General features: G+C 33.3%; 1 protein-coding gene across 1 annotated transcript in view; it reads left to right on the top strand.

Annotated features, from left to right (window-relative positions):
* The window catches only part of LOC106883701 (plasma membrane calcium-transporting ATPase 4), a 291,531-nt gene that overhangs the window by 256,802 nt on the left and 16,558 nt on the right, over positions 1-18,171 (top strand). The window contains exons 10-14 of the mRNA XM_089360610.1: positions 63-140; positions 13,379-13,606; positions 13,811-14,025; positions 14,531-14,666; positions 17,424-17,530. Coding sequence (XP_089216736.1) covers positions 63-140; positions 13,379-13,606; positions 13,811-14,025; positions 14,531-14,666; positions 17,424-17,530 — 764 coding nt within the window. The remainder of the gene's footprint in view (positions 1-62; positions 141-13,378; positions 13,607-13,810; positions 14,026-14,530; positions 14,667-17,423; positions 17,531-18,171) is intronic.

The raw sequence follows: 18,171 nt of genomic DNA on the forward strand, positions 1-18,171 counted from the left end.
TTGCACATATATGTGTTGCCATCTGTTTAATCATTGGTGGTATTTCACCATTTGAATTTCAGATAATAATAAAGTGAATACTGCGGACTCAGGAAAGAAAGCTTCCCATGTCTCTAAGGCATGGCTTAATAAATCAAGCTGTAAGCGATTTCTACTGTTTCAACATATTAAACTTGCTGAGCCCTATCTTTGTTGGCCTTCATCTTCTTTCTTACTGCTATTTCTAACTTCCTGGAAAGCACCTACTTTACCGTACTCTCAGTCCTCTGCCACAGACTTTGTGATTGTTATTGTGTAGCTTATTGATAATGTGGAATAATTTCTTCATTTCTCCTTGACTTGTTGTGCTTTCTCAGTTCAAATGTTGTTTTGTTCAATGTCTTAGTTTTTCTTTCAGTTACAATTTATTAGTTGCTTAGATCTTACCACTCAGAAGTATGTTACTTCTGAAATCTGCCCTAGTCAATTATCCTCTGCTCTTCCAAGGTCAGCTAAAATAGAAACTTCTGAATGTAGGTCTTGCTCTATAAACAGATCTAACTAAGCTTCAATGTTTGAAACAAATCCTTTTCAATCTGTTTACACATTTATGTCTGTGTTTATTCTAATGCCACCTAAATTGCAGCAATCCAGAACTATGAATAATACATGTGCTGTTTTATTTCAATGTGTTGACAACTTCTACACACATAGATATTTGCACGTTAGTATGCATGCATGCATACTATTAAACAAAAGAAATTAACTCAGTTTTTTGCATATATGCGCCCTGAATAAATTTTACACGCTTCATTATCATTTCTTTCTTTTTATTGCCCTTTTATAGAAAGTTATTGATAGTTTCTTAAATACAATAGGCTAAAAATAATATATACATATCTACTGTCATTTCAAATTAAAGTTACTCAGCATTTAATCTGCGTAGTTGTGAATAAAGATGTTTTTTTTTGTTTTTGTTTTTTTGAAACGAAATGAAAAATATTTGAACTAACAACTGCTGAAATCTTCAACCCTTGATTAATAGAAATTACATTGATTATCCTCTAAAGTATAAGGATAAAATGTCTAAGCTTCTTATTTGATGTTTCAGTTTTGATTTTGTTTTGTTTTTTACCCAATGAGCTCTGGTGAAACAATTATTATCACTGAGACCAATCTTCTGTTGGGACAACCCCCAAAGACAGTATGTCTAATTATGGATTGGTTTTATTGATAGTTTTATGCTAGAAAAATTTTACCACAGATGATGGTACAGGCAGAGTAGTAACTTCAGTAGGATTTCAATTTGGGACTGTAAGTTTTTGAGTCCTCAGTGAATTATGTTCTACTCTAGCACCTAACCATTGAGTCACTTTCTGTCATTGTTTCCATCATGCAATTGTCAACTTTGAAACCTACCCTATACTTAATGGTACTGGAAAATCAGGCAGTTTTAAGAATAGCTTTTAAGAATTACAGATTAAATTTTGCTCATTTCAGTATCATACAATGAGGAATGCAATGCTTTCTGAAGAAAATATTACTTATGCAGGAGACATTATTTAATAGAGAAATTATCTAAAATTCCATACATTTTCAAAAGTTTTAAATTAAATAGAAATTGTTCTCCAATAATATGTTTTTGCAATATTTAAGGATCTCTTTTCTTTTTAAATTCTATCTTGTATAAATCTTTGCCATTATATTCTAAACATGTCTTTGCTTATTTCTCTGAGACTGTAGTTGCTTTTGTACATTGCTTTCAACAGAGACAAGAGATGAAGAATGGCATCTCCACAGATTTAAGCTTTGTGTATTTTATTGAAAGGAAAAAAAAATCTATTCCTTGTGTGTATCTGTATGTTCAACATGTTGGCTATTTCTCCAAACTTCTACTTTTATTTATTAGGTAATATCTCACCATCTGGTACAGTTTGATGTACAGTAAATTGTTTGAGTGAATACATGTTCTGTATTCATCAGTAACATCAATATGCACATACATATACATATGTGTATATTATACATTTTTATTTTTGTTAAACAAAAATCAGTTTTATTGAAGAGCTGTTGGTGTTGTGTGCCTGTTCATGCATGCAGATTGGCAAAATGCCAATGTGAAGACAGTTGCTTTCTAAGTAGTCTTTAAAAAGTCAAATATTAAAAATTTTTTCCTTTCCATATTTCAGAGAATAGAATCAAAACTTTTCTCAACCAAAGTATTATTTTCTAGTGTGTGTGTGTGATATGCATTCATCACATGAAAATATTAGCATTTCTTGTATGCCTTGCATATAGTTTTCTTGATTTCACTTATTGGACAGTGGTCGTCCTGTGGTACCACCCCAAAGGTATAAGCTTCTTCTCAACCTCAATTTTTCAATATATATATATATATATATATATATATATATATATATATATAAACCATAAAATGTCAGGACATATGAGAGGTGAATATATTTAACCACTTGACATGCATAGGATTACAGCTGTTTCACAACCTTCATGTAATAATAATTTCCGTGTATAATAAATTATGTTTATATGTCTGCACTAATATGCATGCTATGCATTATACAATACAATTGTACATTCACGAATCATTAAGTAGAGAAAGCTAGCTCATCAGATCACCAGAACATCAACTGTATGTATACATACAAAATTTTCTCTTTATATATACAATCTATGAATGATCGAGATTGGATAACATTAGCTTGGCATGGTCAGTGATAACAAAGGTGTTGTTTCAAATTAATTAGAAAATATGATTGAAATTAAGGTTCATATAGATGTATAATGTGTAACATGCATATTAATGCAGACATGTAAACACAATTTATTATACGCTGAAATTATTATTACATGAAAAAGGCTGTGAAATGGCTGTAATGCTAAAGATGTCAAGTGGTTAAATAAAAATAGTACCTCTCATACATCCTGACATTTTATGACTTATATACTCCTCATGAAATAATTTCATTGATCAGATCTTCTGGATTTCAGCTGCAAGGAACTCTGTATTGGATTTATTATGTGGTCTGTTAGAGAAGCTTTCTGTGATAGCCACACAGTTCTATAAATCCATACATTACTCTGCAAATATATGTGTAGTGCGTGTGTGTATTTATAGATATGTGTGTGTGTATTTCATGTGTGACATACATGCATATATATGTATATATGGCCTGGTTCTCTTGCTTATGTCAACAAGTGTTCCAGTTGATAATGAATAGAACAGTCTGCTCATGAAATTAACATGCAAGCGATTGAGCACTCCACAGACATGCATGCCCTTAATGTAGTTCTCAAAAGATTCAGTATGACAAAGAAAGTGACAAGACTGGCCCTTTGAATTACAGATACAGCTCGTTTTTTGCTAGCTGTAGCAAGGTGAAATAAATTGTCTCAAGGATACAACATACTGTCTTATGATCATGAACCAGATGTACTGACAATGTACTGACCTTATGATTATGGACCAAATACCCTAACCACTAAGCCATGGGCCATGATGTGTGTGTGTGTGTGTAATGATCATTATTTACCATTCAGCTTCCATAATAACATAGGCTACACAGTTTGACAGGACCCAATGGGTGAGAGGACTGTATAATGTTTCAGTGTTTGCTTTGGCATGGATTCTACAAATGGATCCCCTTCCTAATGCCAACCACTTTGCAGAGTGTACTGAGTGTTTTTCTCATGTTGCAATGTTTAGGCTCCAAAATAGCCCCTATAACTGTGGGAGAACAGAAGAGAGAGTAGACAATGATCCTAGGTGAAGGGCTGAAGGAATGGCATGTAAGAGGGAAGGCTGGGGAACTATGGCAGGGAACAAGGGAAAGGGGAAAGGATTAGTGACAGGGTTGAGAAAAGGTGGATGTAGAGTTGAAAGGTGAGAAGATGAGTTGTGTTAGGCTATTTGACATTATAACCTGTGAGTAAAGGAAGGAACAGGGAGAAATAGACTAAGTGGGAAAGGAATCCTGCATGAATAATTGAATAAAAGAGATATGTGGTAAATTGTGCCAATGGGTGGGGAGATGAGAAGGTGTGTTGAGTGTTGTGAGAGAAAAATGGTAGAGGGAGATGGGTGAGAAGTAGACACTTGAGAGTACCATACAAGCAGGAAGAAGAGCAGTGTGTTAATACTACAGAAGCATTATAGAGGAAGAGGCAGTGCAAAAGAAGGAGGAGAGAAAGCTAAGTGAGGAAACAGTAGATAGGTGCAGCAAGAAAAAGGAAAAGCTAGAGAGCATCCAAGAGCTGTAAGGAAAGGTTGTGAGATGATGGGTGGTAATAACAGTAACTCAGGAAAAAAGTGTGATGTGAATAATAAAGAGATGCCAGTCCTAGAAGGGAGATATAAGGAGATGTAGGCTTGATGAAGTTCAGTTTACATACATATATACATACATATGTGTTTAGAGAGAGATGTGTGTGTGTGCATATATGTATGTATATATATATATATATGTGTGTGTGTGTGTTAAATATATAGATGATATGTACAGAAAACAAGACAAAGACAGGTGAAAGAACAAGCAGGTGTATTAGTTTGATGCTTGGGAAGAAGGAAAAGTCTTTAAAGTTTGACAGAAAGGGAAAGAGAAAGAAAAGACAGAGAAAAATGTGCTGGGGTTAACAGTTTAGCATGATGAAATGTGTGTGTATGTATATAGATATATACGAGTTGTCTAACAAGTGATTTGGTCTGAGACCATGTGTTATAACTAAAGCAATTACAGCATTGAAGACATTTGTTAGCGATTTAAAAGATGTTAACTTCAATTATTTATGTCAAAATTTTCTTCTCAGTATCTGCAACCTGACTACTGACACAGTTTCACTGCAACTGGTCTGAGACAAGGCTATTGATCAATATATGTAGCCATTGGTAGGTTTTAAACAGTCATTCTGGTTACCATCACCTGGTGCTCGGTGTAGGTCAGTTCATTTGGTTTTTTATTGAAATTCATGGGGGGGGGGGGGCTGATGGCATTGTACAATCTAGCAGAATCAGAGTTTGATAATTTCAGAGAAGAGAATTTATCAATCCAAGACAACAGAACAAACATAATAGGAAGAAGAGTTGATACAAACAGTATAAGATGAGAGTGATAGCAACAGCAGTAGTAGCAAAAGTGGTATTGTGGCACTTTTAGTGACAAATATAGTAAATCCTTTAAATTTAACTAAATAACAAAAATTTTATAGATGAAAATTGTTGCTAATTAAATAAGCAGATGAAAGACTAAATACTAAAAATTGGTACAGGTACTAAAAATAACATAATAATAATGACAAAATGATGATGATGGATAAAGAGTGGATAAAAAAAAGTAATAGTAAATAAAAGGTTACAGAGAAGCAAAAAGATGGAAAATTGAGCACTTTTCACATGAGGTGTGCAGTTTTTGCAGTTGAGGCTATGCATATGCAGACAAATTCTGTGACTTGCCTTAGTATAGTATCAGAGGCATGGGTATGATATCTAATTTAAGTTTATGGAGCCATTATGGTAATCAAGTGCATGTTGTTAGAAAAAAAAGAGGTCTCTTTTCAACATAGCTATTCCAGTACTCCCTGAAACTTTAAAACTCTTAGATTTGCACATGCTCCTTCCAGACACCTTATCTGATATACAGTGTTTTTAACTTGTGATTGATATGTGGATTTGTGGTACGTACTACACAGTTACTTTGATGTCATTGTCAAAGGGATAAATAACACTTACAGATAACAGATTTAATGAATCTACTTTTTGACAACCTTGATATTACAGTTAAATATTCTAATTAATTCATTCTTGGACATCACATCAACAAACATAATATTAACAAACTTCCTGTTATCATACCACATTTTTATCTTGATTATCTTGTCTGGAGCAAAAAAAAAAACTAGGCAAAAGAGGAATCAAGTGTTGTTTTCAAAAAAGAAGACTCTGGTGTGATGTATATATGTATATGTTTGGACATGTGATGTGTATGAATGAGGATAGCTTTTTAAAGAATTTGCAGAAGAGGTGGACTCAAGAGATGAAGTGGTGATGGCTAACTTCAGGAACTTGAATCTGGAAGAAGAGATGACTAAGGTCTTGGATCTTTGGTGATATAAGGTTTTTGAAAAGGTTTTTTCTCAGCAAAACTAAGTTCTGAAAGTGCTATGTTTCATGCTTTCCACCCATGTTACAATGACCTTTCCCCTGCCCCACCTCAGCTCCTACAGACTATCCAACCATGTCACCTCCCTCCTGGGAACTGTATCATCTTACTACTCCTGCCATTCAACCCCCACCTATACACATTCTCTTCCGCATCCCTCTATTTTCCCCAGCTCATTGTTCTTGTTCATTCACCCTTCAACCCTACCCGTTTTGGCAGTCTGCCCCCATCCCCTCATTCAGCTTCCCATACTATCTTGTAAACTGACCATTCACCTACACACTTCTACCCAACTTGTGCCTTGCAGGGCCATTTGGGCACCTCCTTCCCTATATCTATCTCTTGTAGCTCTTACTGATCATTTTCTCTTTCTCTCTGCCCCCATCCTTCTTATATTAACTCTTTCATCCCCTGGCATGAAGCTGACTCTCCACCACCACTCCCAGGGCCCACACTCCTGTAAACTGCATTGTGACTACAATAGTACAGATAGCACAAAAAAGCACCTACTCCACATTGTAAAGTGGTTGCCATTAGGAAGGGCATCCAGCCATAGAAACAATGCCAAAGCAGACATTGGAGCTTGATGCAGTTCTTGGATACATCAGATCCTGTCAAATTGTCCAACTCATACCAGCATGGAGCATCAATGTTAAATGATGATGATCATGATGATCTCCACCTACTCTGTCCCAGAACTTATTGCAGTTTAGGGGACATGCTCCATCCACATAATTTTTGATGTTGCCTTCCAATCTTTTCTTCACTCCTCTATACACCCTGATTCTATCATTTTTGTGTAGTCAGACAACTGCATTTGGAATATGAAATGTTGAGTATGTCTTTGCCGTTCTTGAGTTGGCATGATGATGACATATCCCTTGCCACTCCCACTTGGTCTGCCACCAGGGTGTTAGTTTTGGGAGCTTCTGACATAACTGAGTCCTGCATCACAAATGAGTTCATCATTGGTTTGCTATAGTGTTGTTGCTGATACCACTTTCACACCCACCCACCCTCTTATAATGTTTGTATCAACCCTTCTATTGTCTTTGTTCTGTATTAGATTCCCTTTGAAATCATTAAATTCTGATTCCGCTAGACTGTAGAATGCCATTAATGTTCCCATTGATAGAAGAAATGAAGAGAGAGTACATACCACAACCATGAATTTCAACAAAAAAAGACAAATGAACTGACTAATATAAATGAGAGAGAAAGAATATAGCAACTTCCCTTAGTCTTGAAAGACCATGGATCTATGATGCTGGAAAGATTTGCTTCACCCTTATTTGTAGAGCAATGTCTACTGTGATTATAGAGACCCACACATGAGTGACAGTCTTGGCTGCAGTGATTGCATTTGAAGTTGCTGTCCCCAAGTCTTGTCCTGGTATTAGGTTTTCCATAGGTTTTCTTTTTCTTTTTGCTGGTCTGAACAAAACAAAGTACTGGGCCAAGGCGTTAAGCACTCTCCTACCATTGCTATTAACAGCTGCAAGCTGGAGGCAGTCTACAGATATGTTTATATGTGTGCGTGTACAGGTATATATATATATATATTTATATATATATATATATAGATAGATAGATATATGAATGTGTGTGTGAATGCATATGTGTATGTGGCTGTGTGGTTAGAAGTTTGCTTTGTAACCACATGGTTTGGAGTTTAGTTTCACTGCATGCCACCTTGGGCATTTGATTGAGAGAAAGTGTGTAGAAATCCATTGTGTGTGTACACATTCATATATTGCACTCATTTCTGACACATCTGCTGTAAATAAAACACCCATTAACATTAACATTCTTGAACACTTTAAATCTTCCTCTCTCTCCTCAATGACTACCAATATGGATCTCCTGATAAAAGTTCAGTGAAAGTAAGTACATGCCTTGAGAAAAACTATTGACTGCATCTTGCATATAGATTCCTCATCTAAACTTTTCACTTACAGGTTCCATACATATCTAATCTCCTGGTTCTATAACTGCCTATCAGTTTGTTCCAATACTGTGTGTGCTGATGGAGCTTTTCTATCTTACTCTTCATGAGCTTTGATATGCCACAGGGTTCTGTTTTGCCCCCTATTCTCATGTCTAACAATACCTACTTTTATGAGATGACATGATCCGTCATGCCTCACTAACCTTTCCCAACTACACATCATCCCATCATGACCCAGACAGCACATGGCTTACCTGTGCTGATCTATAAATGATGACCTTGAAAGCATTCTCCAATGGAGTTATACCAATCTTATCTCTTACATCAGCAAGTACTACTCAAATCAAGAAAACACAGCACCCCCCCCCCCACACACACACACAAGCAGTTCTCTACTAGAATCCTGCACAGCTACCCAAATTTTATGCCTTACTAGTATGGCAAGTCTCTCCTAGTAAAAGCATGTCCTTAACATCATAGGACTACATCTAAAGGACTAGCCCTTCTCTTCAAGATTAGAAACTATTTCAGTTTCCAGCAATTGTTGATACTCTACAAAACTGAAATCGGATCCACAATGTAGTATTGCTCCTACATGTAGGCTGATAGTCCTGTTGCATGCACGGATATCCTGGATTGTATCCAAAGATATACCACTCACCTAACAGACACACTGCAGCTCCCACTGGCACACCATCTATTCTCACTGCCTTTCTTCATCTATTATAATGGCCTCTGTTTCTTAAAGTTAGCAGGTCTTGTACCTTCTCCACTCAGGCACTCCCAACCTGCTTTTCTCATTTCTCTTGTTTCATTGAATTTCACTGGCTCCACCTAAACCACTATGCCCAATCTTTCCTACCCAGAACATTGACCCTCTGCTCTTCCTTGCTCATGTCCTTTGTCCAAGTATCAACTTGGAACAGTTCAAATCTTGGCATTCTTAGAAGGCCTGAAATGGTGAAGGTACAAGACCTGCCAACTTTAAGAAACAGAGGCCATTATAATAGATGAAGAAAGGCAGTGAGAATAGATGGTGTGCCAGGGGGACAGAAGCTGCAGTGTGTCTGTTAGGTGAATGGTATATCTTTGGATGCAATCCAGGATATACATGTGTACAACTGGAGTATCAGCCCGCATGTAGGAGCAATACTGCATTGTGGGTCTGATTTCAGTTTTGTAGAGTATCAATTGCTGACCCTCCTTCCAATCTCCACAAGTAATATGTGTGTGTAAGAGAAAAAGAGACACAGATAGACAGGATGCACAGCTTCCAACTTCTAAATTCCACTCACATTTCTATGGATTGATTTGAGGCTATAGCTGAAGATACCCAAGGTGTCGTGCAATAAGATAAAATCCAGTCCCATTTGATTGCAAAGTGAATTTCTTAATCATACCATCTTCTTTGCACCTGTACCGATATATATATTTCAAATTTTCACAGCTAAATAAATGAAATAGAAATATCAATGAATTTTAACCTTTTTTCTTTTTACATACAACTTACTCTAATTAAACCCACTTCTTCATCAATTGCTTTTAATATATTAGTTATATTTTCTTATATACTTATTTACTTTTTCATTTTGTCTGATTAGACTTTCTTTGTATGATTTGGATTTCACCTAAGTGTATAAGACCAAATTTAAAACATAATAGATTCTTAGCTTCTACAATATACCACACAAGTTTTCAACATTGAAATAGTTTGGCCCGTTTTGTTTTTCTTTCCTGGTGCATTTTTACTACTTTTTTGTATTTCTTTTAATTCACATTTAACATTTTATAAGTGTTTTATAAAGTAATAAAAAGGATTTCTCCTTAATTCTGGATTCTAGAAGAATTCCTTCTTTCATTAGAAACCAACCTTTTTAAATGTGACATTCTTAGATTTGTACCATTAAGCACAGTAACCAGTTGAAGTGAGGTGTTTATAATTCTTCTGTCTAGGATCATAGTGCGATTGATATGAACTCATTTATAACCCAATAACCCATGAGTTGATGGTCTGCTAAGTTATTCCATCTGTATACTCAAGTTGATTTAATCCTTGACAACACATTTGCTTTCTACTTGTCAACAGGCACATTTGGAATTCAAACTGAAAAAAAACATTATTACCAAAGTGTTGCATACAATGTCAAGTGCATAAAAGATGACTTACTAGCAATGTTTTTAGATATGTTATATATCAGATATATTCCAAAATTAAGTCAAATTGTGTGTACATTTCAAAGATTGTTTTACTTTTTTAGATCCTAGATTTGGTCTGTAGGACTTATAAACCCGGCAGTATATGTAGAATGTATTAAATTTGCTGCTTCAAAACTGATTTCTTTTCAAAGAATTCTGACAACTGAGGATTTTGAACTTTGAAGTTTTAGCTGTTAATTTGATTTATATAGTCTGTTTGTAAATGAAAAATATGGCTTTCAGAGTGAAAAATTAGTTCTAGTCTTCTGCTTGCTTTGCTATTTGCAACAATTTTATTCAACAATTATTAGTTGAATAAAGTGAGACATATGTTTAAACTATTGTGCTTTCTTCATTTGAATCATTTCAATGTCCATCAAAAATGTTTGTTATAATCTTGATAATGTTTTGATTTGAATGTTTTGATATTTTAAATGCAAATAGCTTTTTTTAAGATTTAAAACCTATAAACTCATGAAAGTTATTGAGACACTACAGCTTTTAGTTGTCACAGAAAAATTGCTGAATGTTTGGCAGTTGTTATTTTTACTAAGAAATAAAATGTAGTCACTGCCTGAAAAACTTACCAAGTTGGTTGTGATATATTGATATATATATTAATCGTTATTTGGGTCAGTTCGATTCAAGAACATACCTAATATTAAATTCTTGAAATATATGTAACTGTTGACAGCAAGTCTATCAAATGAATCCCAGTAAAGGAGTGATGAAATCAGACTCAAATTTCTGTGCCAAATAAAGCTTGACTCCTAGTGCAAGCAGCTATTATGAAATTCAGACAACTCTTTTTTGCTTGCTACTTTGATATGACAGTGTAGCATTCTGTGATGCTAAGTAGTTTTTATGTTGCGTTGCTATTTAAACCAATGTGGCTTTCTATGGAATTTATGTTCAAGTGGAACAACCAATACACTGGCCAAAGTAAATTTTCAAATTATTACATTTCCAAATACAAAAGTCACAAGGACAGACCATGAACTTTGGATTATCAATGTTATGACGTGAGTAAACTTCAACAGACTTCAACAACTGTGATGAAAGCAAATAAGATTTAGAGTAGGTCAAATTAGCTTAGTGTAATTGTCTATGGCTTGCTTTTCATTTAATTACTCACTTTCTATGGTGATATTTTTTCTTATGCTTTGTGCACATGGATTGTTTTTGTATGTTTTATTGCATTTGTTCCCCTCGACCCCTCTTTTCAGTTTTGGACTGTTATTGTTGAATTCAAATGCTTCTACAAAATCTATTACACAAATCATTAAAGTTATGTAAAAATTAATTACATTTAAAACTGATATGTTCTGAAACTTGATTTTAAGAAATTAAAAAAATATATCTATGTACTTGTATGAAACTTTTATCTCCTACCAACATGTGCTTAGAAAATCATTGTATCTCTCTCTTCGATTGTTTAAAAAGTAACAAAATCTTATGTTCAAGGTTTGATGAAACTAATGAACATGTTAGTATTATATAACTATTACTCAGTTGTATTACATACAGTTAAGAATTTGATTTTAATTGGTCATGGTAAAAGGTTTTCATGCTTGTCAAAGTTCAGGGTTGGTACAAGAAATTTTTTCTTTGTTTATTGATTAAAAGCATTTCACCATCATTTCTTTTTCCATTTTCCTTGCCAGCCATTTAACTTTTTTTGCTGCATTAAAACAGCAGTCCTTTCCTGTAAACAAATTTGCTGTCTTAAGCTATATGTGTTGAAACTGAACAACAATTTGTTATAAATATGATACTGGTGACGGATGAGATCCATTACCTCAAAACTTACCATTCAGTACAATATTGTAATATCTAGACATCAATGGAACATCTGTCAGAAATCACTCTAGAATTCTTGGTAACAGGGATGCCAAAAACTATGATTGAAGCAGATACTAATAAAGCTACTTGAAAGATAAGTTAAACAACATAGTGTCTCTCAATCCAAGATCAGATGTCCTTTCAATCTGAAACAGTTAAACCATTGAATAGATTGATAGTCTAATGAGTAGCAAGAATAAGAAAAAATTGTGCAAAGAAAATTTTGTGTTACTTTTACATGCATAAAGTTAGTGAATCATTTTTGAACTGGATTTTATATTGTGATAAAAAAAAAATGTGCTTCTGTAAGATAACCAAAGATACACAGCACAAGAAAAATCACAAGAATCAAGTGTTTGTCCATATTCCTTGGATTATAAACTCATGAATGTTAACTTATCCAATTTACTTGACCATTGATCATTTCTTGCAGCAATAAATGTTCTCCAAATGAGCAGCTATCAACCAAATCATCTGATACTTCATCAACTTATTCTAAGATTCTTTCTTGATAAAAAGAGAGTATTAAAACTAATTATGTCTATTGTGATTAATAAAAATTACTTCAAAATGTGTAATTTTATTTTCAACTTTGATAAATATGACAAACCTTTTATACCAATTTAACGTTTTTGAGAGAGTTATCAATGCTAGTTATTGTCAAAAATTTGCAGTGTTTTAGAAAACTCAAAAAATTTTATATCAATATTAATCTTTTCAGTGCCAATTATACTTTAGCCTTTGATATATCATTGTTTATCAATAAATAGTTTTATTCTTGAGCCAACTGAATTGAATTTGCACATAACTCATGTGATTTTTTTTTTTTAATTAAAATACTTCACAGTATCAAGACTTAAAGTCGGTTTTATTCATTAATACTGAATAAAACTGATTTTAAGTATTTGTTGGATAAAGAGAATAGTCTGTAGAGATTAAATATTGAATAAACTGATTGTGTAGAAAATTTGTTTTACATTTGTGTTTAAATCTTGTTTTCTTTTGAAATATCCTCCATTTATATGTATAAAGAGAGAGCGAACTGGAGAATTGTTGTTTTTAATCTACTAGAATGTAAACTGAAACAAAGTGATTAAATAATACAAGTACACAATATAAAGAAAATAAATGCTGTCTGAGTTAGAACTGAAAATGTTATTCTCAAGATACCTTACATCCTTTCCACACCTCTCTCATGTATCAGTTAGCAATAATACCTTGTTTCATCTTACATTTTCAGATTCAGATTCAGTTCCTAGTAACATTGCTACAGGCAATTCCAATAATGTCTTAAACACCAATGAACATAAGGCAGGAAGCCATAAGAAAACTCTTGAAAACCAGAAAGAGGAGAAAATAGAATGTGTTGAAAAGAAGGAAGAAGAAAAAGCTAAAAAAGTTATGCGGAAAGAAAAATCTGTGTTACAATCAAAACTCACTAGATTAGCAATCCAAATTGGATATGCAGGTAAGTTACAATTTTATAAAGCTATTTTCTTTATCTGTGTGATATTTAGCAAGACTTACAAAATTTAATGTCAATGTTTTTTATTCATTTACTTCCAAGAATACAATATTTTTAAAGCTAACCACTAAATAAATGTAAATTTTATATCCTTCTTAAAGATAACTGCTAAAAATGTAATGTCTTTTATTTTATTTTTTTTTACAGGCACAGCAATTGCTGTTTTGACTGTTGTTATTCTCGTCATGAAATTCTGTATCCACGAGTTTGCAGTAAAGAAAGAAGTTTGGAGTAGTGACAAGACTACAATATATCTAGAGCTCTTTGTTAAATACTTTATCATAGGTGTTACAGTTCTAGTTGTTGCAGTTCCAGAGGGTTTACCTCTGGCAGTCACTTTAGCTCTGGCTTACTCCGTTCGGGTAAGTTTTACAGGGAGTTCTTAATTTAGCTTTGTCATTAGTAAAAGTCATACATTCTCTTATTTTTATATGATATTATGTTACCTTATTAGTAAGGCATTGAGCTAGCAGAATCATTAGCATGTCAGACAAAATGCTTAATGGCATTTCATCCATCTTTACATTCTGAGTTCAAATTCTGCCGAGGTCAACTTTGCCTTTCATCTTTTTGGAGTTGATGAATTAAGTACCAGCTGAACACGGGGATCAATGTAACTGACTTATTCCTCTCCTAAAAATTGCTGGTCCGGTGCCAAAATTTGAAATTATTATGTTACCTTATTTGTATCGTATATTAAATGTTATTAAATATCTTTTAAATTAATGACTTTAATAGAAAGTACAAAAATTATTTGTCATGTTTTCTGAAATGATTCTAGTTAATTAGTGAATATAAAAGTTATTTAATTACAATGGAAATTATTTACTTTTTTTTATAATGTTTTATAATCTTATTTTTTTTTAGAAAATGATGTTTGACAATAATTTAGTCCGTCATTTAGACGCATGTGAAACAATGGGAAACGCTACTGCTATATGCTCTGACAAAACTGGAACATTGACCACGAATAGAATGACAGTTGTACAGAGTTACATTGGATGTAAGTGTCTAGAGGTTTTATTAAGAGAACAGCTACTGTTTGAGTTAATATGAAGTTACTAATTAAAATTTCTGTTGAGATGACTGAGTGGATAAGGTACTGGATTTCTTACAAATCAGAAATTTTACATCTGCTGCAAACATTTCATTCTGTTTCTACTCAGTAGCTAGAAAATATGTACAAGATCATCTGGCAATATTTAAGCCTCTTCTGATTTACATCTTAAAACCACTAAGCACCAACTCTTGAAAGTCCTGGAGAGCTTAGAAAAGCTCTACATTATAACAGTATAGTTAAAATAGAATTAAAATTCACTCATTTTTAAATTTTTCTTTTCTATATGTACTGTTTATAGTACCATTTTTTATCCGTCATTCAGTGTCTGGTAAATGCCTATTTGGGTGCCTAAATGGGATAGTCAATTGTTACTTTAATGCTACCATGGATAGAATTTGCTTAGCTCTTTATTGTACTCATCTTCATTCATGTCATCAGTGTGAGGAATCATTTTGACAACAAGGTTAATATCATCCACAAACTCATCTTTATTGTACTCATCTTCATTCATGTCATCAGTGTGAGGAATCATTTTGACAACAAGGTTAATATCATCCACAAACTCAGAGTACAACGCTTGGTTATACTTACTATTTAGCTATTTTCTGTTTAAATTGCCCATTATACCACACCATAAACAAGATAGGCGATGTATCCAACTCCAACCATCCTTTATTTGTTTATAAAGTTTCATGTCAAAGCTAAATATATGGCTCTTTAAGACAGTTTAAAGACTGAATACCTGCTGCATGTACAACTGTGGTTCTAATACTGTGAACATCTATATTCACTCAATAGCTTTTTAAAAGCAAAGATGATAAGAATAGGTGTCTACCTTTCTTAGGTCAAGTGGAACAGGAATTCACCAGGTTATGTTTAGTTGGTATTCTTTACTGCATTATGGAACACCATCTAACTATCACTAATCAGTTCCACACATTTTGCAGTGGTAAATTCTCTACCAGTGGATGGATACAATGAAATTACATAACTACATCCATACAGCTTATAACATAGTGAGTGAGGTCGTATTTAAGATTACCATCATTGATTCTGCTGAGGGGGTCTTCTGTTTTATCACATATATTTACTGGTGTCTGTATAAGACATATAAGAGTACCATTTGCTTGGAGATTATTAGCCATTCATTTTCCTGCCTGTAAACTGTTGCACCACAATCCTATGCAAGTGTTTAGGACTATGGCCCCCTCATTCATATCTTTAATGTATGATACCATGCTGCTGACATTATTCAACAGAATGTCAAAAGACATCTTGTCTTATCTGTAGGGAAATATGCAATTTCTTTAGTTCTGTTTTCTTAGATTAGTCAGACTCTTTTTAACACTGATCTCAAGCCAATGAGACTTTTTAACATTCTAATATTATAAACTTAAATTTTACTGGATCTTGTCTCTCTAGTAGCTTTGATATAAGATAACATTCAGATTCTTTTCTTGAAAGGTAAGCTGACTGAGCAAATCCTTTCAAAGGATTTGTTTGTCAAAAAAAGTGAAAGGGTATGGGAGTTAATATCAAACTTATTGTTATCTATTGTTACAGTGTTTACTGTCATAATATAATTTTCAGCTCATCCTAATAAAACATACTTCTGTATCAGATAAGATAGATATGTCCTTGACCTTATTGTATAAAGCAAACTTTGGGGAAAGCTTTACAACTTTAACTTTGGATCCAGTGGTACTCTACCATATATTTCCACCCTTTCTACCACCTCATTTTGTTTAGGTTCATCTTTCATTAAAATACCTACCACCTTACCATCTACTTTATCTTCTGTTCTAAACTGTTCTGTGCTGTAATTTTCTATTTGTCATTTCATCCAGGTTAGCTTTTTTCGAAAGTATTGGTCAGAACTTCTGGATACTAAGTTGCATTCTTGCTGGAGTTTTTGTTGGAAGTTTGTCATTTTGTGTTTGATAACTCTGATTTTAACTTCAAAGAAAACTTCCTCTCTGATAGTCAGTTCCTAACATATTCTTCATTTCAGATTCATCATTAACATGTGCTTGAGTCTAGAGAGCTGGCCTCTGGCACAATTAAAAAATTATTTCAGATAAAGCATGTAAGCAAATACTGTTAGAGTGTCTAAATATTGAGCACTGCACAGGATAAATATTTCAGATGTCAATAAAGTCAATTGTTTGTATCAGTTTATGATCATAAATTATCCCAGTTATAAATGACAAATTGATACCAATCCCTAACAACTGGGTGAGCTGAAGCAATGTAAAATAAAGAGTTCTTGCCAAAAAACGCCACAAAATACCAACAAAGAGTTTGAACTCTTACACTTTGAGCAGATAGTCCTTTACTCTATCCACCTGGCCATCTCATTTAAACATTGTGTCGTTTTCACTATGCATTTGCCCTTTTGATACCAATCCATCTGAGACTGTCCCTAGTTGCTATGATAAAAACTTACTGTTTTGAAGAAAATAAATTAAAACCTTCCATCAAAATTTCTTATATACATTTATATTCCAAACACCAGCTTAATAATGATAGCTATTTTACTAAATTATTATTTTCAAAATTAATTGAAATACAAGTTTGTTTCAACAAAAATACTGTATCAAAAGGGTTAATATCTTTTAAAACTGATTTTCATTTCTATGACTTAATTGAAAGTATGTTTATATATGTAGTTTAAAACTTGTATATATTTATCTTCCTCAGGCATACACTATAAACAAACACCAAATTTTAATGATATAAATCCAGCAATAAGCAATATTTTGATACATACCATTGCAATCAACAGTGGATATACATCTAAAGTTATAGTAAGTAGATTACACGTTTCATTACTATTATTGTTGACTTATGGTTTGTTCCAATATTTTCTTTCCATATCCTGTTGGATAATTCCCATCAAATTTATCTACTTAGGTTCATTGTTTTTTTTTTTCCTAATTTTTTTTTCATTTACTTATTTCAGTCAGTGGACTGTGGCCATACTGGGGTTCTACCTTGAAAGATTAAATCAAACAAATTGACTCCAATACTGACTTTTGAGTTTGTCCAATCAGTCTCTTTTTCTGAACTTCTAAAATATGGGCACATAAACAAACCATCACTAGTTGTAAAGAAGTGATGGGGACAAACACAATACAGACATATTTATACATGCATGCATACATACATACATACATACATAGGACAGGCTTCTTTTAGTTTCCATCTATCAAATCCACTCACAAAGTTTTATTATTTTGTTTGTTACTGTTAATTTTCTTCATATATTTAATGAATAAATGAAAATTAATAAAATACAAATGCTCACAAACCATTTCAGGTTTAGGAAAAAATGGAAATATTAAGTGTTTTTAATATTAGTTTTGATTCTTCAGTTTTGTTCTTAATTATAAAATGATCAGAGTTCATTCTATTGAAAAACAACATTCATCTCACTTTTTATTATGGT

Source organism: Octopus bimaculoides, chromosome 11 (assembly GCF_046866305.1).
Source record: "Octopus bimaculoides isolate indiv1 chromosome 11, ASM4686630v1, whole genome shotgun sequence".
In the NCBI taxonomy this organism is placed as follows: Eukaryota; Metazoa; Mollusca; class Cephalopoda; order Octopoda; family Octopodidae; genus Octopus; species Octopus bimaculoides.